Genomic DNA, 23,738 nt, shown 5'->3' on the forward strand with positions numbered 1-23,738 from the left:
TCTTTTCTGTATTTATATTTAGGTGAGCCTGAGTACTTAATAGGAATTATAAAGGATTAATAAGTAGGTCTTGTGAAATCTTAAACTTATTTACCACCAACAGAAATTCCATGTAAAGCAGTAGGAAACCTATGAAAATAGTTGGGTTTCTGACAGTAATTTTCAACCCCTAGTAAAGTTTAGCAAACATCGTAAGAGGAAATCTCTCGTGTCACTGTCTGGTGCTTTCTATACATAAATATACAGAATTTCTTAACACACATTCCATAGTGATTAGAACATTCTCTCATGGACTTAAAGAATTAGACACGCATAATGGTTCATGGATTGTGTTACTTTTCTTTCTTTTTTGTGGTTCCTTAGAATTATGTTCTGTGTGAGCCCTCATTGCAACCCTCAGGCTTTATTTACCTGGGCTTGTGCTAGTCAGGTGGTGTGGATGTTGATCCTTGAGTGCCAGGAATATGCAGAAAATGAGGTTGTAAAAAGTGATTTCAAATAGTTTGGACTCCATTCCAAAAATTACTTAATGGCTTCCATTTAGTTCTGTTACATGGTATGTGTCATAATCCAGTCATTACTCTAAAAGCAGTTTCCTTATTCTTCCCCCCCCCCTTCTTTTTAGAGTATAAATAAAATATGCTGAAAGTCTCAGATGAGCCCTGCTTTTAACTGAACTGCTCATTGAATTGTAGAAATATAAACAATGGAGGCATGTTAGTGGTCATGTAATCTAATACATCATTTTACAGATGAAGAAACTAAGACCTGGAGGGGCTAGGACACTTGTCCATGCTCATGAAGTGAATTCCTTTGAGGCCTGGGCTCAGTTCCCAGGGTTCCTCATTAAGGTTCCCTGCTCCTTTCGTGGCACTTATGGCAGAAAACTTTGTCAGACAGCACAGAGGGCAGCGGGCAAGGCCAGGGTTTGTGCCCCCATGTTCACTGTGTGAGAATTTCTCCTGTGTCCCATAGGCTATGCATTCAGTGAAGATGGTGAATATTTTGCCTATGGTCTGAGTGCCAGCGGCTCAGACTGGGTGACGATCAAGTTCATGAAAGTCGATGGTGCCAAAGAGCTTCCAGATGTGCTCGAGAGAGTCAAGTTCAGCTGTATGGCATGGACCCACGATGGGAAGGGGATGTTCTACAACTCATATCCCCAACAGGACGGAAAAAGTGATGGTAAGTTAAGATGTCAGGTGGTGCATCTTTTTCAGGAAATAGAAGTGTGACTTCATATGACTTTAAAAGCTAACCCTACATAGAAGGTTTTTTGGTGTAGAACCAAGGTTCCTCAAAGAATGTTGTAGCAGTTACAATTACTGTGTGGCAGATTGCCACAAAACTTAATGTCTTAGAATAATAATAACTGTATTATTCTTATTTTTTAATTTTATTTATTTTTGTTTGCTTGTGAGTCTGTGGGTTGGCCACACAGTTCTAGATTAGCTGAGTTCTGGCATGTGTCTCTGTTCAGCTGTGGGTCATTTAGCTGATCTTGGCTTGTCTCTCTTCCATGTCAGGGGCTTTGGCTCTGAGCCTTGTGGTTTCTCATCCTCAGGTTGTGTGATGGACAGACTCACATCGAGGCTAAGCAGTCCCAATTATGTGCTTCCTGGAAAAGCCATGGAAAACCACCAAGTGCTACAAAGCTTTCTTTTCTATTACGGTGTTATCTTACTTGTTTCTCACATCAACAATGTGTGTGTGTGAATTACTTCCAGAGTGATATCCAGTCAATACTTGGTCTCTCTCTCTCTCTAAGTTATCTTTTAGAGCATTTTCAGGTTCACAGCAAAATTAAGCAGAAAGTACAGAGATTTCCCATATGACCCCTGCCCCCCCCCCCCCCCCAGAGCCTTCCCTATTTTCAACATTCCTCACCAGAGTAGGTACAAATGGTGAGTCTCCATTGACACATCATAATCACCCAAAGTCCAGAGCTTACATTAGTGCTCACTCTTAGTGTTGTATGTTCCATGGGTTGGGAAAAATGAATAATGATGTGTATCCACCATTGTAGTATCCTACAGAGTAATTTTACCACCCTCATAATCCTCTGTGTTCCACCTGTTTATCTTCCCTCTCTACTAGCCTCTGGCAACCACGAATCTTACTGTCTCCGTAGCTTTGCCTTCTCTGGAGTGTCGTATAGTTTGAATGATACAGATATGGCCTTTTTAGATCGGCTTCTTTTGCTTAGTAATATGCATTTAAGTTTCCTCCATGTCTTTTCATGGCTTGGTAATTCATTTCACTGAGTAGAATTCCATTATCTGGATATAGCACAGTTTATTTATCCATTGACCTATTTTTTTTTTTTTCAATCCATTCGCCTATTGAAGGGTATCTTGGTAGAGTTCAGGTTTTGGCAGTTAGAGATAAATCCTGCCAGAAACATCTGTGTGCAGGTTTTTGCGTGGACATACATTTTCAGATACTTTGGGTGAATACCAAGGAGTTCAGTGATTGCTGGATTATATTATAAGAATATGTTTAGTTTTGTAAGAAACTACAAAATGGGAATGCCTAGGTGGCTCAGTTAGTTAAGTGTCTGCCTTTGGCTGAGGTCATGGCGTTTTGGGATCAAGTTCCACATCTGAAGTCTCCTTCTCCCTTTCCCTTTGCCCCTCCCCTTGCTTGTGCTCGCTCTCTCACAAATTAATTAATTTTAAGAAAGGAAGGTAGGAAGGAAGGAAGGAAGGAAGGAAGGAAGGAAGGAAGGAAAAAAGGAAAAAAGGAAGGAAAAAAAAAAGGGGAAGGGAAAGGGGAACCACTATATTGTCTTCCACAGTGGCGGTAGTAGTTTGCATTCCCATCAGCAATGAATGAGAAGTTTCTTTTGTTCCCCATTCTCCCCAGCCTTTGGTACTACTTTTCTGGATTTTGTCCACTCTAATAGATGTGTAGTGACATTATTGTTTTAATTTGCGTTTCCCTGCTGACATTCGATGTGGACCATCTTTTCCTGTGCTTCTTTGCCATCTGCCTATCTTCTTTAGTGAGGTTTCTGTTAGGGTCTTTGACCCTTTTTTTTTTTTAATAGGGTTGTTTTCTTATTTTTGAATTTCAAGAATTCTTTGTAAATTTTGGGTAACAGATCTTCTGCAGATATTTTCTCCCAGCCTTTGACAACTTGTCCTATTCTCTTGACAGTGCCTTTCACAGAACAAATTTTTTATTTTAATGAAGTCCAGCTTATCAGTTCATTCTTCCTGGATCATACGTTTGACATTGTATCTAAGAAGTTGCCAAACCCAAGGTCATCCTGATTTTCTCATATGTTAACTTTTAGAGTTTTATAGTTTTGCATTTATGTTTAGGTTTGTGATCCATTTGGAGGTATTTTTTTTGCAGAGTATAAGGTCTGTTAGACATTTTTTTGCATGTGGATGTCCAGTTGTTCCAACGCCATTTGTTGAAAAGGCTCATTGTATTGGCTTTGCTCCTTTTATTTATTTATTTTTTAAGATTTTATTTATTTATTCATGAGAGACACAGAGAGAGGCAGAGACCCAGGCAGAAGAGAAGCAGGCTCCATACAGGGAGCCTGACATGGGACTCGATCCCGGGTCTCCAGGATCACAACCTGAGCTGAAGGCGGCGCTAAACCGCTGAGCCTCCCGGGCTGCCTTGCCCCTTTGTTAAAGACCAGTTGACTGTATTTACATAGGTCTATTTCTGGGCTCTCTACCCTGCTCCATTGCTTTACTGTCTGTTCTTTTGCCAGCACCACACTGTTTTGATTACTTACAGTAAATCTCAAATCGGGTAGTAGCAGTTCACCAACTTTGTTCTTTTCCTTCAATATTGTGTTGGCCATTCTGGGTTTTTTCCTTCTCCATATAAACTTTAGGATTAGCTCACTAATATCCACAAAATAACTTGTAGGGATTTTTATTGGAATTAAATTGCATCTGTAGATCAAGTGGGGAAGAATTGACATGACAATATTGAGTATTTCTGTCCATAAACATGGAATATCTCTCCATTTATTTAGTTCTTTTTTGATTTCTTTTATCAGTTTTATAGTTTTTCTCATATAAGTCTTATACATATTTTATTAGATTTGTACCTAAGCATATAATTTTGGGGGCTACTAATGTAAATGGTATTGTGCTTTTTTTTTTTTTTTTGGTACTGTGCTTTTTAAAAAAAAAATTTTTATTGAGGTGTAATCGACATAGAACATTATATTAGTTTTTGGTGTACAACCTAATGATTCAATATTTGCATATATTATGAAATGGTCACCATATAAGTCTCCATCACATCACCATATATAGTTATAAAATTCTCTTTCTTGTGATAAAGAAGAGATAACATCTCCTCTCTTAGCAACCTTTATTTTTTTTATTTATTTATGATAGTCACAGAGATTGAGAGAGAGAGAGGCAGAGACATAGGCAGAGGGAGAAGCAGGCTCCATGCACCGGGAGCCCGATGTGGGATTCGATCCCGGGTCTCCAGGATCGCGCCCTGGGCCAAAGGCAGGCGCCAAACCGCTGCGCCACCCAGGGATCCCTCTTAGCAACTTTTAAATACGCAATACAGTATCATTAACTATTACTAGCTATGGTCACTGTGCTGTGTATTATATGCTTAATGATACTGTGTTTTTCATTTCAAATGCCATTTATTCATTGCTGGTATATAGGAAAGCAGTTTACTTTTGCATATTAACTTTGTATCCTGAGGCCAGGTAATTAACTTTTTAAACATTTCTAGCACTGTACAATATGGGTGGAATAGATTTTTCTTTGCCAACTGTACTTCAGTATATATTTTTAACTCCTTCAGGTACGGAGACATCCACCAATCTCCATCAGAAGCTCTGTTACCATGTATTGGGGACTGATCAGTCAGAAGACGTTTTGTGTGCTGAGTTTCCCGATGAGCCTAAGTGGATGGGTGGAGCTGAGGTATGGCACTCCTGTGATACTGTCCCGCAAAGACGATGTCATATGAATCATGTACATGAATATCCTTGTTGTGTGATCTTTATGGATGTTATAAATCCTGTGAGTGAATAGTCTCTTGTTAAAAATAATGGCATTTAAATTGACTCTTAATAGTGAAGGTGATAAACCTTTTAACTGCAACCTCAACATAAAACCTTTAATACTACAAGTAATACATGCTTATGGTAAAAAAAAAAAAAAAAAAGTGAAAGTACAGAATCACATAAAGCAACACGTGAACATTTTGAAATTCAGAATCATACATCTCAAAGATGAGGAGAGCATCCTTCCAAAAATTTTTGTAGAAGTGAGAATGTGGGTAGAGAGAGAGAGTATGTGTTTTCCTTTCTTACACAGCTTTCCTCTTTGTTCACTTGTTTTTGCATTAAAATTTTAGACATTTTCTTGTCTAATAAATAGTTCACATATTACTTGGGGGTCTTGACCATCACCAAACTGTATTGAAGTCTTTGAAGCTACTTGTTACGGATTTTATTCTGTATCTTGAAAACCAACTGTGAAAAAACGTAGGGGTAGTTGGAGTAAAAATTTAACTCTTGTTAGTTCATTTCTGTGCACTATGAAATATTTTTTAAGGAAAGAGAAGCATTCTGAATGTTTTGATATATGTGGGCTGTTGATCCTTTTTTTAAAAAAAGATTTTATTTATTTATGTATTTATGTATTCATTCATTCATTCGTGAGAGACACACAGAGAGGCAGAGACACAGGTAGAGGGAGAAGCGGGCTCCATGCAGGGAGCCGGATGGCGGGACTCAATCCCCGGATTCTAGGACCATGCCCTGAGCAGACTTAACCGCTGAGCCACCCAGGCACCCCCTGTTGATCCATTTTTAATGGGATGAGAAATCCATTACAAAGTCTTTAGCTCATGGAGCCACTTACTTAGAACTTTGGTAAAAAAGGAACATTTGATATTTGAACTTCGGCTCATGGATCTCAAGCTTCACTGGTGGATAGAATAGGAATCCACAGTATTTTAGTTTATATGTGTTGATATACCTCATTCCAGATTGTCCTTATATTTATTTATTGTTTCCCTAGCCCAGGGGTTGGCACACCACTGCCTCCCTTCCAGCCACATATGGCGTGCTGCCAGCTTTTACAAATAACATTTTATCAGAAGATAGCCACACCGTTTGTTTCATATTGTCTGTGACCGCTTTCAGGCTGCAATAGCAGAGCTGAGTAGTAACCTCAAAGGGCCCCATGGTCCACCGAGCTGAAAATATTTATTTTCTGGCCCTGAAGAGAAAAAACTTGCCAGATTTAATGCAGCGTGTTAAAAGTGAATTTATAGGACCTATACCACCTGAAACTGTCCTTTTTTCATGCATGTTCCTTCTCACTGAAGTGCCCTTCCCCCATGAACTTTCTTTGTGGAGTTACTATTGCCTACCTATTTGTTTTTAATGGCTTTTCTGACTATTTGTGGATTGTTTTTACTGTTTTCTTCTGAGTTCAGCTTCTCCTCCTACCTGAGTTTTCTGGTTACTACAGATAATAGTTGTTGGTTTATAAAATAATGTACATTTTAACTGTCATCTGAGTGAAACAGAGAGGTAAATATGCTACCAAATAATGTTTTAATGTTAGATCATGTGCGTCTCTCTTTTACTTCATTTGGGGGGGGGAAGGTATTGATGGGAGAAACCTAAAATAATATATTTTAATCGATTTTATGTCCTCTGGAGTCTTCATAAAAGCAAAGACCTACTTTCCTAGAGAAACTTTTATGCTTCAAAGCTAATAATTTCATTACAGCAGACCTATTTTAACTAAGGTGAATGTATTTGGTTGATATGATAATGTGAATACTGAAAATAAATGCCAAAATATTTATATAATTTAGCATATTGGTATAAGAGGAAATAATCTTTATAGTAGAATATGCATGCAACTCAAGTTGCATGGATCTCTCTTAGCATTTGGTTGAAGGAGTTAGATTTTTTCTTACTTTTAAGTTGTGGTGAAATATACATGACAATTTTCTGGTTAAATCATTTTTAAGTATAGAGTTAAGTGCCATTAAGTACATTCACATTATTGTGCAACCACCACCAGTATACATCTCTAAAACTTTTTTCATCTTGCAAAACTGAAACTATACCCATTAAGCAATAACTCCCCATGTCCCCTGTTCTCCCCATTCCCTAGCAGCCATCATTCTATTTTCTGTCTCTCTGTTGGACTATTCTAGATGCATTGTATAAATGTCATCATACAGTATTTATCCTTTTGTGACTGGCTTTTTGACTCACATAAAGTCCTCAGGTCCATCCATGTTATAATGTGTATCAGAATTTTCTTCCTTTTTTATAGTTGAATAATATTCCATTATGGGTATATGCCACATTTTATTCATCTGGTGGACGCTTGATGGACGCTTGGGTGTTTTCATAGCATTATTGTGAGCAGCCAGTTTCTTAAAATGCGGTGAGGGGCACCTGGGTGTCTCAGTCAGTTAAGCATCCAATTCTTATTTTGGCTCAGATCATGAGCTCAGGGTCTTGAGATCAAGCCCCAGGTTGGACTCCAAGCTGGGCATGGAGTCTGATTGAGATTCTCTCTCTCCCTCTGCCCCTTGTCTCTCCTACTCACATGTTCTCCCTCCCTCACTTGCTTGTTCAAAAATAAATAAATAAATAAAAATATAGTGGAGATATATATGCATTTAGTATCTATACATTCAACTCTACTAGGAGAGTGAAAAGAAAAGTAGACTTAAATGGTTGAAGTGATCCTTCTACACCTTCACTAAAAGATATTCACTCTATGTGAATTGTCTAATATAATCTTTATCAAAGCCTCGAGAAGGAGGTCATTATTCCATCATATGGACAAAGCCAGAGAGATTAACTTGCAAGTCCATGGCTGGGACTGCCTGCTGAGTGCATTAGACTTCACAGCCTGTTGTGTCTTCCTAACTGCACTCCCTTGGCCTCTCTGGTCAAAAGGAAAGAAGTCTTGCAGAAACCGAAGCAATGACTGTTGAAGGGATGGGCAGTAAATGAAGGGATGCGTCTGTACTGCACCGGAGGAATAAAGTTGTTAAAAAACTAAAGGGACCTATATGGTGAGTCCTAAGGAACTTTATGTTGGATTGAAGCCTTACTAGGGAATTATTCAGAGGAAGTCTATAAGAAAACCAGCAGGCTTAATAAACACAAACTGAGTGAGTTTTCCCTGAAGCCGTAGTCCAGCTGCTTGAGTGGTCTTGTTACAACAGGTGACACCCCACCAGGTGCCAGGGTTGGTTGCTTCAGAGCCACGCATTGATGCATGTGCTGCATTGTTCTTTTATTTTTTCAAGTAGTTGCTTTGGGGATCATCATTTTAAACCTAGTATTTTGTTAATACCTTCAACACTTTAACAGGGTGTGAATGGAGAGCTAGTGCTATAGTGATGGTGCACTGTAACAGAAATTCAGAGATTTTATCCTAGTCCTGTCTGCACAGCCTTGGGTGCATCACTTCTCTCTAAACCTCCCTCCTTCGTTTCCTCCGGGAGACGACTCTGAGAGTCTATGGATAGAGGATTTAGCACAACATCTCATCGACCCTGACACAGGCTTCCTGAGTGACAAGGTAGCTGGTAGCTGCTGGGTATGAGAGCAGCTTGGGCTTTGTGGGTGTGGTTGGAGGGGCCTTTGAGTGTGTGCAGGTGCGTGGATTTCTCCGATGAGCTGCCATCGTCCTCTGGCTGCTGCGGTCCAGGTTCACTGAGGACCTCCCTCTGTATCCTAGATACTCTCTCCTTATGGCTCCTCTTCCTTCACAGACGCCTTCTCTGCCTTCCCGCACGGACAGGTCTTTCTTGCCTTGAGCAGTCCATAACGTACAACCAGGAAGCAGCTTTAGTTTTTCTCTCTTTGCCTGTGATGGCATCTTTCTCTCCAGGACGACTGACTTCCATCCAGCAGAACCCACAGCTTCCTGGATGCTTTCAGCTATTAGAACTGTTAGAAAGATCCACCACAGTCCAAAGCAAAGTCTCAGTCTCTCTAGTTAACGTGCTGCTTCCCTCTCCCCAGCTCAGATTTGGTGAGCACATGGAGGACTAGCAGGGTAATGGGGACCTCTCAGCCCCCTGCTTGGTGGTTTATCTTTTTTTTTTTTCCATACAAAGACTTTATTCAAGATAGCCCCAAACTAGCACAGCACAAATGTCCATTATCAAATGCATGAATGAACTAATTGTGGTACATCCCTACAATAGAGTACTACTCAGCAGTAAAAAGGACCAAACTGTTGATAGACTCAGCAACAGGAATAATTATGCTCAGTGAAAGAAGCCAGAAGAAAGGAGTACCCGGTGTTTGATTCCATTTATAGAACACTCTAGAAAATGCAGACCAGTCTATAATGGCACAAAACAGATCCGTGGTTGCTTGGGGAGGGGTGTGAGGAAGAGAAGGGAGGGGACATGAAGGGTAGAAGAGAACTCTGGAGGATGATCAGACTGGGACACTGAGATTGACATTTTACAGGTGAGGCTATTCTGAGCAATGACCGCATCTCCAGTTTCCTCCCCTTGGTTATCCGAGGATTAGTTTCTCCAGCGGCCACGCAGGGAGGAGGAGTTGGAGGAGGGCAACAGGATTCTTGCTCCTCCGGAGCTGTTTGTCGACGTCTGGTTGCCACAGTCCACTTACAGTCATGACCAGTGTCTTGGTCCCAGCTTCTAGCCCCTACGTGGCGTCCTTTCTCCATTCTGGGAACCTGTCTGCTCTTCTCTGCTGTGGATGATAAACTCTCTGGCTCACATTGGTGTTGCCTCCCAAGGCTTCTGCTCTCAGCAGGGTTCCCTTGAGATCTGGGCCTCTCTGTAGCTCTCTTCTTCCAACCTTTTTCTGCAGGGACCTTTCAAGATGACTAGAGGGAGGCTCCCTTCCTGGTGTCTCTTGTTCCAAGGGAAGTGACTGACCTCCGTGGGTTGCTCCATCCCGGAAGGGTGGGCGGTGGGCACCACTGCTCTCCTCACCTGCCGGCCCACGGCCTCCTGCCCCCAGTCCCTGCAGCTCCCTCATGCCCCTGGTGGTATGAAACCTGTCTAGCATTTGACTTAGAGGGACAGTGGTGTCAGTTATTTAACATAGACTATAAGGCTTAACTTGGAAAGCTGAATTGTGGGAGAGTAGAATTTATCATGTTTTAGAAGGTTCTACTGGATCAAAAAAAAAAAAAAATCTCTGTTTTGAAGTGATTCCCAGAGCTCTGGAGGGGAGGGTACCCAAAACTAAGGAAATCAAAGTATTTTGAAGCACTCTTCCCAGCAGAGGGTGCTCTAGAATGAAGATTCTGAAAATGCATCCAGTACCTTTAGGAAGGATTAAGGAGAAAGTGCCCAGCCTCTTTGTGACTATCCTGACTTCTATACTGAGAACCTAATTTGTCGTAACTGATTCTTGAAAAAAGGGTTTCTTTTTTTTACAACAGCAATCCTAATATTAATATTTATCATGTATCTCTAGCCATTATTATATGTCACTTGTGAGCCGTAATCATTCAAGTGTGTGTATTTGGATAGACATTTATATATTATATATATACACATATAAACATGTAAAATCACTGCCTGGTGACTCCGTGGGCACACAGGGAATGTTAGTTTCCTTACCCCCGCCCCCCCTTCCTCTGCCGTTCATGCCCATGAAGACCCCTGAGGCCTGGTCTTTGCCGTACGCAACATAGACGGTGACGTCCAGGGGTCCCTCAGGGAATTCTGCGTCACCATCATCTCTCACTCACTGGATGGCTTTGGCTTGGAGCAGAAATTGTTCAGCAGCCCTCTTCCCGGTCAGGACACTTCATGCACCTGCTCCCCGGGTGCCCGGGAAGCCGTCGCTGTGGGTGCAGTGCGGTGCTAGGGCCGGGCGATACTCGGGAGCAAGACAGGCATGCTCTGGGCCTTGGGAAGGTGTTCTCGTTGCAGTAGACCATTCTATTTATAAACACTTTAAAATATTGCTGAAGGGCTTAGGGGCTCATAACACAGTTTCCACCACGTTCCATTCGTGGGTCATTTTAAAGACAAGATGCTTTGTCCTCTTGACCTTAGCTTTGGGAATGGAGCCAGAGGCCGCCAGCGTGTGTTAGTGGAGAGCCTTGCATTTGCTGATTCCCCACGTTCATCACGGGAGTGGCCGAGTGGTTGTCTTTCCAGCAGCTCTGGGTGGATTCCCATCCAGACTGTGCGTGTCCATGGCTCATCACTCATGTCCTGTCTTTCATCAGCACCCTAGGGCGTCACAGTGTCCATCATGCTGATTAGCACGCAGGAAAATCCCAGCAGGATGGTGGGGAAGGAGAGTCAGGAAGCCACACAAAAGACCCATGTGAGTAAAGCTAGAAGGCAGTGCTGCTCTGTACACGTGAAATAGCTCCTGACAGGAGAGAATTGGGTTTTGTGGTCATAGGGTTGGATTTGCTGGTCAGTCACTTCTCACCTGTCCCCTCTTGGTCAGTAGGAGAAAAGAAAACAGGCAGTAGATTCTTAAACAGCCAAACTGCGCTGCCAGAGAAACAACCAGGTAGATTGGACACAGTGGCGGCTGTCTCATGTCAAGACCTAATGCTACTTGCTTGCCTTTGAAGGTGTTCTTTTTTCCCCCTAAAATTTTCTGGCATGTCTGTTTCTCTATATGAGAACGCATCATATAGTATTTGGTTGATTTCTGTTTTCCTCCAATGCTGTAGGACCACACTCTATTGGGAAAGCTGCATGATCTGATCTAATGACCACCTGTTGGAGATGTTTATGTTGACAAACATCACATGAGCGTATGACTACCCCTGCACTTCTGTACCACGCTACTCCTATTTTTATACAGATCCGTAATGAGTCCTGTAAGTGAAAAGCCATCACTGTAGATGATTAGTTCGACCTTTAAAAGTTTTCCTGGATTAAGTTTTGCAAACATATATTAATATTAAAGAGACGATGCTACGATTCACTACTATTATGAAAGGAATCCAAAAGAGACTAAAGAGAAATAAAATTGGTAAAGTTTCCCGCTCTGAGAGGAACATGATTAACTCCCAAAGCTATTAAAATCCGTTTTCACTCCTTTTGTTAATTTTCAGACAATTTTAAGTCTCACTGCTTTTTAGGATACCTTCTTTTGTATCCACAATTCTTTTATCATGCTATGTAAAAGGGACTACTTTCCTCAATTTGAAAAAGTGCATGTAGATTCAAATTATGAAAAAAAGAAAAACTTTCTTTACTTCTTGTTAGATTCTAAGTGGAAATTATTATATGTACCAATGAAATTTCACGTCTGTGGAGATTTGGTTATGGACATGAGACCACATGACTGGAGCTCAACAGCTCTCACATAAAATAGCTTAGGAGTTGTTCTTTGAAAATGATAATGTGTTTGGGGTACCTGGGTGGCTCAGTCAGTTAAGTGTCTGCCTTTAGCTCGGGTTATGATCCTGGGGTCCTGGGATCCAGCCCTGTGTCAGGCTCCCTGTTCAGTGGGATCCTGCTTCTCCATTCCATCCCCCACACCCTGGCTTGTGCTCTCTCTCTCTCTCTCTCTCTCTAAAAGAAATCTTAAAAAAAAAAAAAAAAAAAAAAGAATGTTTGACGACTATGTGCCCTTGTCATTTGAAAAACAACTTTGTAGGTAAATGATTGGGAATTTACAACATTAAGTAATCATCTGTTTATTTTCTATTAACATGAGATGTGTGAAGAAAAGCTAGTTGATTCAGGTCATTTGAAAAGCCCAGCTGTTCTTTCTTATTGTGTAGCATTGAGACTGAGAAGAGCCAGATTCAATGACTTTAAAACGTTCATAATGCTAGTAAGAGTAGTAAATAATAACCTAAGTTTAGTGTTCAAAATAAACTACGAAGATCCCGTTCTCCAGAGAAACCGCTATTATCATCAGATTAGTTCTATTTCACCCCATTTCTGCAAATTCATTTTTTTTTTAAGATTTTATTTATTTATTCATGAGACACACACACACAGGCAGACCTAGGCAGAGGGAGAAGCAGGCTCCCTCGGGGGGCCCGGTATGAGACTCGATCCCAGGACCCCAGGATTACGACCTGAGCCAGATGCAGATGCTCAACCACTGAGCTACCCAGGTACTCTGTAAATTAATTAAAAAAAAAAAAAAGGCCTCGAATGGATGGTAAAGCTGAAGACATCTTGTAAATATGGACCAGCCTGATCCAGACTCTGGTCTGCATGGATCACTGTTACACCTACATGAGGTATTTGCTGAATGAAAACATTTGATAAAAACATATTATTTGGACCTAGATTCCCCTGAGGTGTATCCGGTAGCTTTAAACTCTCTGGTGTTAGAGCTCCTGGGTTTGTAGAGGTTGTCATCATGAATGCGCTAAGTCACATGAGTTTTGTGTTCATTGGAGCAGCATATGCGAACCTAACAGAATGAAGTATAAAATACGTAGTCCATCTCTTAGTTTGAATGATGTCTGTCCAAGGTCTCCTTGGTAAGTATTACTATCTCTTAAGGCCTCCAATACACAATTAAAATGTCTTAGTGAATCACTGTGGCTCCTTCAATGAAAGTAGAAAGTCTGAGAACCCCATACCTTGTGCCCTTTTGGTCAAGTGTCCGTGAGTATGGCAGCCGTTACTGGGTCCTGTCTTCAGAAACAGAAGCCAGCACTTACCCAAGATTTTCTTCAGCAACACAAAATATGCCAACCTGAGAAATCACATAAGTTAGAGGGAGCGCTTCTTTCCACACTCCTCTGACCTCCTTTTGGGGGACCTTTCCTCAGCCAGGGCTTCTCAGTGGCTACATAGGTATGAGGGAGGCTGGGAATTCTCAATTCACAGTCCTGAGCCACATTTCTAAGTAAACACCTTAGCAGCAGTCAGGGTGATAGCTGGTTGCGCATCTGCTGCCTCTTGTTTCACTGCCAGGCTGGTGAACCAGGAGAAGTGAGTTATTCGTTGGGCCTGCCCAGGAGACCGTGAGGAAGCATAGGAGTTGGGGGGTGTGCTAGGTTGCGCACTGCGTGTGTACAGGGTGTTGTGATGCTTTGCATGCTGTCACAGGTCGGGCTCCTTGGGAAGCAGACCTGGAAGTTGAGTGGGGGTGCTTTTGAACCCTTCGCGCAGGCTGGGGGGTGAGGGCAGAGAGGAAGGAGCTGTGATGGAGCTGGGTTGGCTATCAGCATTTTCCTGACTGATAGACCCTTGCATTAATCAGTCATTGCGGGGGGGCGGTTTTGGGGGAAACGCAGAAGGATTTGTGACCATGGGAGGGGCAGTTCTCTCCAACCTGAGGACAGGCCTGGAGTTTCTCAGCTGAGCACCCCTGCTCCTGGCCCTCAGCCTACCACAGCGTCCACTGCATGTGCTGCCGTCCATCGGCAGGACGTACACTTGAGAACAAATGTACGTGGCTCGAGCATATGTCTGCACAGGTCTGCGAACCAGACAGCTACACCACCGTAGCCGTTGCAAGGAGGCAAAATTCAAGCAACGATTTTGAGAGAAATTCTGCTTCCCTTGTAGAGTCCTTTAAGGGCCATCCCTCCCCCAAAGCCTTCTCAGATCTCACCCTTCCTCCACCTCCCCTCCCTGTTAGCTGCCCTTCTCTGCACTCCTGTCATACTTTGAGCTGCTCACTCTCAATGTTCTGTAGTGTTCGTCTGTGTGCATGAGCTCTTGAAGGCCCTGTCCTGTTGATCTGTGTTTTTCAGGCCCTGGTTCAGCAGCAGCCGACTCTCAGTAAATGTTGGTCAAGTAAAGGGCTTCAGCTCTGACCACTTGAATAGTGGACGTCTGTGTTTGGTGGCACATGTTAAATTATGTCTTTAGTAAGTAAAGGATGGCAAGTTGGCTCGCACACCGACTCCCCTGTTAAAACCAGCCACTGTGGTGACACTAGTCATCTCTAGCCCCAGCCACCCCAGACGTGTGGGGTAGGGGGCTCTGGCTAGGGTGGCTTTTGCATTCATTTTTTACTCTGTTGATGTTCGCCTGGTTGCAGATAATGAAAGGCTAAACGGTAGAGAATGGTTATTTATGAGTAAAGAATGATAGCTTTCATCCCTGTTGGTATTGTTTGGAGTGCAGTTACTAGATTTAATATTTGCAAATATAAATATTTGATTTACAATAATTTGTAGAATTTTTGTTAATATTTATTTGCATAAAGGTAGGTTTTCATGAAATAAAATCATTTTGACTTAAGGAACATTTTTTTTAAAAATATAGATCTAGAGTAGAAAAAAGCTGTGAAAAAGCACAGATTTAAGAATTACATCTTTCATAATTGGTTAGGCTAGTCTTAGGCCAACCTTGTTGGAACAGGTCAGTGCTTTTGAATCAGATTGATTGCTTCCAGAGAACACAGTTATTCTAGTTGATATCATATGTTTAAAGAAAAAAACAATAATATATTTTTTAAAGATTTTATTTATTTGACAGAGTGTGAGTGTGAAAGGGGGAGGGGCAGAGGGAGAGAGAAAATCTCACACTCCACACCAAGATTGGAGCCCAACATGGGGTTCAGTCCCACTACCCTGAGATCATGACCTGAGCCTAAATCAAGAGTCAGACGCTTAACCAACCACCCGGCGCCCCTCAAAACAGTATTTTGGGAATGAGAATTTATAGTGTTTCATTAAGACCTGTTGGGGCCCTTGGCTCACCTATTTATCTCTTTTCTTTTTACCTAGATTTCAGAAAAGTCTGTTGAGATGCAGTTGTCCTCCTCATTAACAATATTTTTCTCTCCTCCTCCCAGTGATTTCCAAAATTCATTTCTAAAAGTGCCTTGAAATAGTCTGAATGTGAAGCCTTGGTTAAATATACATTGTTACAATTTTGGTGGAAGAAGGTGTACTTCATATTTTGGGACAGCATTGACATTCATAAATGATTTTGAAACCTGAGACTGAGCATTTGAAAATTCAAAATTGTTTCTGGTTTTTACAAATTTATTTGGTAGCTCTGGAACATCACTGGGTTGTGATGAAGAGAGCTACAGTGAAAAAGACAGACTTAATTGGCATCCCGACATCAACGTACCTCGGGGCTTCCTACCTTAGATTAAATATAAACTGCTACAATATTTAGTCCAGCCAGAAATGCTGAGAAAAACTCATTAGACGTGCTTGAGACAGCTGTTGTCAAAGATTTGGTGTGGTTCTTGCAGTGAGTTTTACTGCCTTGTCTTCCGTTGGCTAAATCACTACAATTGAATTAACCATCATTTATGGTTGATATAGCACGACTTTAAGAACTAAGCTATAAAAATTCCATCTTTATATAAAGGATAAGAGAACAAAATTCTGAAGTATTAATGAGGCTGCTTTTTATTACATTTGATAAAGTTATGATTGTAAGGTTGCTTAATGATACTAATATATAGGATGAATTAAAAATAAGGTGGAACTAAAATTCCAGACCTGAGTTTATTAACTATGTATATGAAAAGCTTATGGAAAACATACATAAAAGCCTAGAATAGGATATTTAACTCCCAAAGCAGTCAAAGAAGGGACAACATTCATAAGGAAATTTATATTAATACAGTATGAAGAAGAAAGAAGGGGAAAGCAAGGTGAATAGAATACTTGAAACCAAGACCATGGAAGCCAGTACATCAGCAATAACAATCAATGAAAATGGAATATACATTCTTAGATTGGATTTTTTTAACTCAATCAAGTCTAATGTTCTTTTGCAAAAGACCTGCTTAAAACATAATGACAGGTAGGTTGGAAATACAATCAGGATGAGAATGGAGAAAAGAATTAATGGAAATCAGAAATTTATACGAGGATTCTCTAAAACTGTTTGACCGTCTTTGAAAAGAATCTGAGGAGCCTAGCAAAAGATGGAGGAGAATGCACTTGAGGCATTTGATGTTATGTGTAGTTTGTGGCAAAAGCCCATACGGCAAAATATGATTCATGTTTGTTAAAGGAAACTGCTTCTGGACTCAGAAAAAAATGTCAACAGGAAAGAGCAGCCAAATTAAACAGAACTTTCTAGCATCTTTGATAAAACTCTAACTTACTTGGAATCCCACTTCTGTTTCTCAAGAACAGATTATCTCTGTGTTTTAAAATAATTTTTTCAAAGAAAGAGGTGTTTAACTTAAAACATGCAGTGTGCTGCCAAGTGTTTAAAAATGCTGGACATTTTAGACCATGCATAATCGTTATGATTAATTTATAAATGCAAAGAACCTGATTGACAAACAGCTGGTCTACCAAAATGAACCTATAAATAGAAAGTGGATGGGCATTTTGGGGGAGTTGAAATCTAATAAGCACCTGCTGCTGCTAGGAAGTAAAATCCGAAGTATTCCATGCTCAGACACTCTTGTCTAGATGACATTTAGCTCGATATCATCACGCTGCTCTGATAGAAGGAATCGACGTATGTGGGCTTGATGAGAGCAGTGCAGCAAGTCAAGGTGAATGTTTGACAGTTTCACATCTGCTTAAGAGAAAAGAAACATGCCCCCAAGGCAGGTTCACAGAAGTATTATCAGAATAGAAAACAGAAACTGTGAAAAATACCTTACTCTGTAATGAGACAGAGGAAATACGTCATTGTTATGTTTTTTAGTAATCTAGGTATTATCTTTTACATTAGTTCTAATTACATTTCTTAATTCTTATATCTGTACTTCAAGAATGCACAATAATATACTCTAAAAATGTAATTATCCAATAAAAAATAAAAATGAGTTAAAAAAAATAAAAACATAGTGACAGGTATTTGCCTCTGGCCATGGCAGGGTAGTTGGTCCTAGAGCAGCCTTCCTGCCATAAACAGCGAGAACACTATACACAAGAAAGCAATTCGTTTGCAGCTATCGGTCAGCAGGCATTGTTGAACCATCCTCTGTAAGAGAAGCAAGTCCTGTGATTGCCCCAACTTTCTGCTTTTCTGGAGATATTTTCTGGAGTCTGGCACAAGGAGGGAGGAACCCACAGAGAACTACAGTCTCATCGAACTTAGTATCCAAAGAATTGGGGAAGACTGAAGCCACTGGAATTTGCAGGCAGAGTACAAGGAGGGAACTACCACTTAGAGCCCCAGAAATCTGCCTTGGTCTCCCTTTGTGTCTTTGTCGACCATTGAGTAGTGCATGCATAGGATGAAACTCCGTGATGCAGGTCAACCACTACCAGGGAGCCATAAGCTGACAACTACCAGAGGTTGAACAAGTCTGGGAGACTGTCACTTTCTGACCAAAGTGGAAAGACCTTTTGAACACTCAGGGTGTTCACCAGCAACCCCACAAAGGCCATGCCTTTGCAGTGGGCCTGCAGATGTTTCGCAACAAAGCTTGAGAACAAGCCTCCAGTAGATCAAGCTGATCCACTAACAAATTAACTGCCTCGAAACTTTGTAAAGGAAGACAAGAGCAAACAAGTAAAACAATCCAAGCAGCATTCAAACTGTGTAAGATTCAATCCTTAAAAGTTGCTAACTGTGTAAAGAAGCAGAAAAAATGTGACTCATTACCAGGAAAAATAGTAGCCAATGACCCAGAAATGACAGGTAGTAAAACTAGCAGACAGGGGCTTTTTAAAAACTATTATAAAATAATTTTTAAAGGATTTGAGAAAGTGTTAATATAATGAACAAAGAAATAATATAAAGATGAACCAAACATTCTTCTAGATGTGAAAATAAGCCACCTGAAATGAAAAGTCTCTGCATGGGCTTAGTAGCAATTTAGATATCCAAAAAAGTATGATTGAATTTGAAAACAGGGCAATTGAAAATAAACCAAAAAGAGAAAAAGGGAAAGAAAAATGAACACAGCCCCACTGCCCTGTGGGACAGTGCGAAGTGATCTAATATTATGTAGTTAAAGTCCTAAAGTAGGGATATGGGGATACAAAAATATACAGGAGGGAAAAAAGGCCAAAGGTATTTTGAATTTGATCAAATAGAAAACCCACAGTTCTAAAATGTTCTACGACACTCAAGTAGGCTACTACAGCAAAGCCCATGATTGATTAATTTGCATAATACCTAAGATGATGATAAAGTCTTAAAGGCAGCCAGAGTAGGGAACACATATTCCACGTAGTGAGAAAAAAGGTAGGAAGTGACTTCTCATCTGAAACAATGCAAGGCAGGAGACAGTGGAAAGACATTTTCTTTCTTGACTACCATATTTTAAAAGTACAGTTCCTGCCCCCACATCCTGCCTCCCTTACCTACACCTGTTCCTGTTCTCCATGTTCATCATTTTCTAACATGCTACATAATTCCATATTTATTTCCTCCACTAGAATGTAACATTTTTTCCCCCAGATTTGTTCACTGATGTAGCTTTAAAGGTCTTGTACATAAGGGCTGCTTAGCAAATTTTACCTAATGAACGTATGAAAGAGTAACAGTTGTTGGTAAGTGTGTTAGGGTTCTGAGGAGAAACAAAACCAACATGTGTGTATATTTATAAAGAGAAAGATTTACTTTTAAAAAATTGGCCAGTGTGATTGTGAAGGCTGGACAAGTCCAAAGCCTTGCAGGGTAGCTTGGCAGGCTGGAAATCCAGAGGTTCGGTTTGAGTCCAAAGGTGGTCCAGAATTGCTTCTTGCTTGGGAAGGTCACTGTTTTTCTCTTAAGGTCTTGGACTGATTGGATGAGCACACTCACCTTACAGAGGGTAATCACCTTTAAGAGTCCACCCATTTAAAACAAAACCAAAAAACAAAACCAAAAAGAGTCCACCCATTTAAACAGTCTCATCCAAAAAACACCTTCACAGAAACGTCCAGAATAATGTTTGACCAAATATGTGGGTACTGTGGTCTAGCCAGGTTGGTATGTGAAGTTAGCCACTGCAGTAGGATGTGGAAAAACGGGAACTGTTATTTGCTGTGACATCTAAGATGTAAGTTGGTACAAACATTTTGGAAAATAATTTGGCAACACCGAATAAGGTTGAATGTGTTGCGTATCCTCCCACCTAGCAATTTTATTTTTAGTTATATACCCAGAAACACAGATAAGGACACAAACGAACGTATTCAGAATTTTTGTGAGGTGTCGCTTATAATAGGAAGGAAATAGACATAAAATATTTATTCATGGAAACATAGATCAATTAATTGTGGAATATTTTTAGATTGAAATGCTGCATAGCAGTTGAAAGAATTAAGTACACATATTGACACAGATTAATTTTTTAAATTAAATGAAAAAAAAACAATTGCAAAAAGCATATGTGTGTGCAAATTTAGAGAGAGGGTTTGACACTACTTATATCAATTTTGACAACTCAAAATCAGAATATATTGTTTGCTCTATTAGTTTGCCAAGATTCTTTTTGCTACCTGAGATTCTTCTATTCAGTACCATAAAGGAAATTTATAGAAGCACAGGCTTTTGATTTTTGACATCGACTAAAGATAAAGAGTTGTTGAATAGAAACTGGTTCGTGTCACCAGTGTGCACCACAGGTGAACTTCCTTGCATCATGCCCATTTTGCTAATTCTTACTCATTTACAACACTTTTAAAATACATGACCCATGACAAAATTTCAAAGTCAGAGATACTGATATTCAGAATGACAGATTGCATGTATTCTCCGTGAAAGCCTAAAGTATAAATTTAAATAAAAATCACATTGAGTCACGACATTCAGTTATATCTGTTGATAGTCTCTATTTAAATATGTCACTGGGGTTTTTAAAACTGTAATGTAAGAGTAAAATTAAAAAAAATGTTCTTTTTTTTCTAAATTTCTTTGCCACTCATAAATTTTGGGTAACCATATGACATTTAAGGTTAAGCTTTATTTTGTACTTAACAGTGCTTTCCAAAAAATACTTTCTAATCAGCTCCCTGCACTGTTTTTATTTCCTTCATAGTTGTCTGATGATGGTCGCTATGTCTTACTATCAATAAGAGAGGGGTGCGATCCAGTAAACCGACTCTGGTACTGTGACCTACAGCAGGAATCCAATGGCATCAGTGGTAAGCTATCTTTCAAACAGGTAATTATTCCAGAAAGCTCCATTAAAAAGCAATTATTGTGATCTTCTAATTGATTTCCCAAGAAACCTTCTTCCATTCAGCCATATGAACCATCAGTTCATAATTTTTTTCTTTCAGTATTGTTCCATAAAATGAAGAAAAACTGAATGAAGCTCTTGGCTTTAGCATTTTCTCCATAAATTGAGGTTAGCCATATGTTTTGCATACGGATGTGAAAACATCCTGTGAATATTGCAGATGAAGAGTGAGTGTTACGGCAAAGCTAGCCCTTTGGTCTGTAAAGCGTTATAATTGTCTAGATATGAGGGTGCAAACTGTCACAGGCAAAAGGGTAAGAGAGACCAGTGAGAATTAGCGAGGTTAACAGGTAATTACAAGACCGTTTTTTAGCCCTGAGCCTCATGCACAATAACAGTCTGATTTTCCTTCCTGGAAGCCTTTTACATTATGATAGTAAGCATTGTAGCAGCCAGCTACAAATTGTGGAGGTGGCTCATTTTAAATGTTGTTCTCTTCGAACATCTTTGCCATACCAGCACCATTATTGAGCATTAAAGCTTTCCAGCTGCACAGTTTACTATGCTAAGAATACCCAGATCCAAAAGCCGCACAGATATGCTGGCACTCAGATAAGGACACTAAAACGGATCACACTGTGTTCTGGGTAATATAAAATAAATACATTTTAAAGATTATGATACAGATTTGCAAACTATATAATACTGAGTGCATTTTCAATTATTAGATTACTTCATTATTGGTACCTAATTTATGTTACATTATGATAAGAAAATCTACAATTTTTTTTAATTGCTCGGGTATTGCATCATTTTTCAACGTCTCTGAGCAAGATCCACATCCTGACACTCCTAGATACTGCAGAGTGCCATTCCCAGATACAGCAGGATAAAGTCAACAGATTGATTCAGGTGTGAAATATGTGTCCATTTAATAAAGATATGTGTAGGTTTTTTTTTTTTTCTGTTAAAAAAAAAAAAAAGGATACACTCATTTTGATCTCAAAAGAAAATTGGATTAGCCACATCAGGTTTCACATTCTTTGACAGGAGCAAAACCAGCACCCGAGAATTGTTCACTTGAGTTGCAAGTCTGGTCTACACAGAGCTGACCCTCTGAAGAATGAGATCTGAAAGAAACAGGGACAGCTGTTACTGTGCTGTTATCGTGATAGAATTCCTGTGTGAGTCTGAGATGGTGGAAAGATATTTGCCTTTCTCCAGTTTTTAAAATATTCCAGTTACGATGATCTTCCTCCAGAGAATGCTAGTTTCTTTTTCTTTTTATTACCTTGTTATATCTTTAAATTATAAGGTAGACTTGTTATTAAATGCTACAAGTTGGGATCCCTGGGTGGCGCAGTGGTTTGGCGCTTGCCTTTGGCCCGGGGCGCGATCCTGGAGACCAGGGATCGAATCCCACATCAGGCTCCCGGTGCATGGAGCCTGCTTCTCCCTCTGCCTATGTCTCTGCCTCTCTCTCTCTCTCTCTCTGTGACTATCATAAATAAATAAAAATTAAAAAAAAAAATTAAAAAAAAAAATAAATGCTACAAGTTAGCAAATCAAAAAACACAAATTGATCACTTTGCTCTAAATTTAGGGAAGAGAGTTCCTTCCACATACTGGTGTACTGAACTCGTACTGCTATGTCCACTTTAATAATAGTAAGACTCTGAGTGAAACTTAGAAAAAGGCTGACAGAACTAGAGGAAACCTTGCTTTCTTCCAAACTTCTTGGTCCTTACTTTCTTTTTTCCCACCCTACATATTTTTTATCCCCCACTTTATCATTGCCACATTCCTGAGGAATTACAGAAGAGGATGTGATACCCAGAGATTGAGATTCTGAGAGGAAGACAGTGCAGAGGTACACTAGGCCATCCCAAATAAATTTCTAGACACCATAGCCCTGAATGGACATGAAGGAGAAAGAAGGGAAGCATCCAAGAAACCATAAGTGGCAACGATGCATTCATCCTCTTTACAAAACAAGCCAGGTCCTGGCCTGTCTTCCCAATTTGATCTTCCTTGAGTCACCTGACTGTTGTCTTTTCTGCTTCCTATGTGGTTTTTTTTGCACCTTAGGTGAAGAGCCCACTACTCTAGTAGGCTTGCTCAGTAAATGTTAGCAATTATTAGTTTCCAAATTGTCCTTTTTTTTAAAATTTGTCCAGAGGAACTTTAAGGTTATTATGTCATCATGTGAACAGAAGTCCAGCCATATGTTGGACTAGGACTGTGTAAACCTGTAAATTTATTCGGTATTATATCTCTCAGTGGAACCATCTATTTCTTTCTTTCTTCCTTCCTTTCTTTTCTTTTCTTTTCTTTTCTTTCATTTATTCTCTTTTTTTTTTACTTTTACGTAAGCTCTACACCCAACATGGGGCTTGAACTCAGAACCTCAAGATCGAATCTTGTGCTCTACTGACTAAGCCAGCCAGGTACCCCATAACCACATATTACTTGTCCAGGTTACTCCTAGGTATTTTGTATTTGTGAGCTATTGATGGTGTGTGAAGGTGTCTGTCAAGGTATAACCAGGGAAGCAGAACCAGTAGGAGACGTACATTAAGAGATGTATTGCAAGAATTGGGCTTATGTGATTTGGAGACTGGCTAGTTAAGTCTGAAATCAGTAGGGCGGGCCACCAGGAAGGACAGGCTGGAATTTTCAGGCACAGGCTGACGCTTCCGTCCACAGGTGGTATTTCTTCTTTTTCAGGCAGGCCTCAATTCCCCTGGAAGGC

General features: G+C 40.3%; 1 protein-coding gene across 1 annotated transcript in view; it reads left to right on the plus strand.

Moving 5' to 3' along the window:
• LOC121496374 (prolyl endopeptidase) overlaps positions 1–23,738 on the plus strand; it is a 117,554-nt gene that overhangs the window by 26,762 nt on the left and 67,054 nt on the right. The window contains exons 5-7 of the mRNA XM_041764756.1: positions 976–1,185; positions 4,804–4,925; positions 20,843–20,948. Coding sequence (XP_041620690.1) covers positions 976–1,185; positions 4,804–4,925; positions 20,843–20,948 — 438 coding nt within the window. The remainder of the gene's footprint in view (positions 1–975; positions 1,186–4,803; positions 4,926–20,842; positions 20,949–23,738) is intronic.

The sequence above is a fragment of the Vulpes lagopus genome, chromosome 1 (assembly GCF_018345385.1).
Source record: "Vulpes lagopus strain Blue_001 chromosome 1, ASM1834538v1, whole genome shotgun sequence".
In the NCBI taxonomy this organism is placed as follows: Eukaryota; Metazoa; Chordata; class Mammalia; order Carnivora; family Canidae; genus Vulpes; species Vulpes lagopus.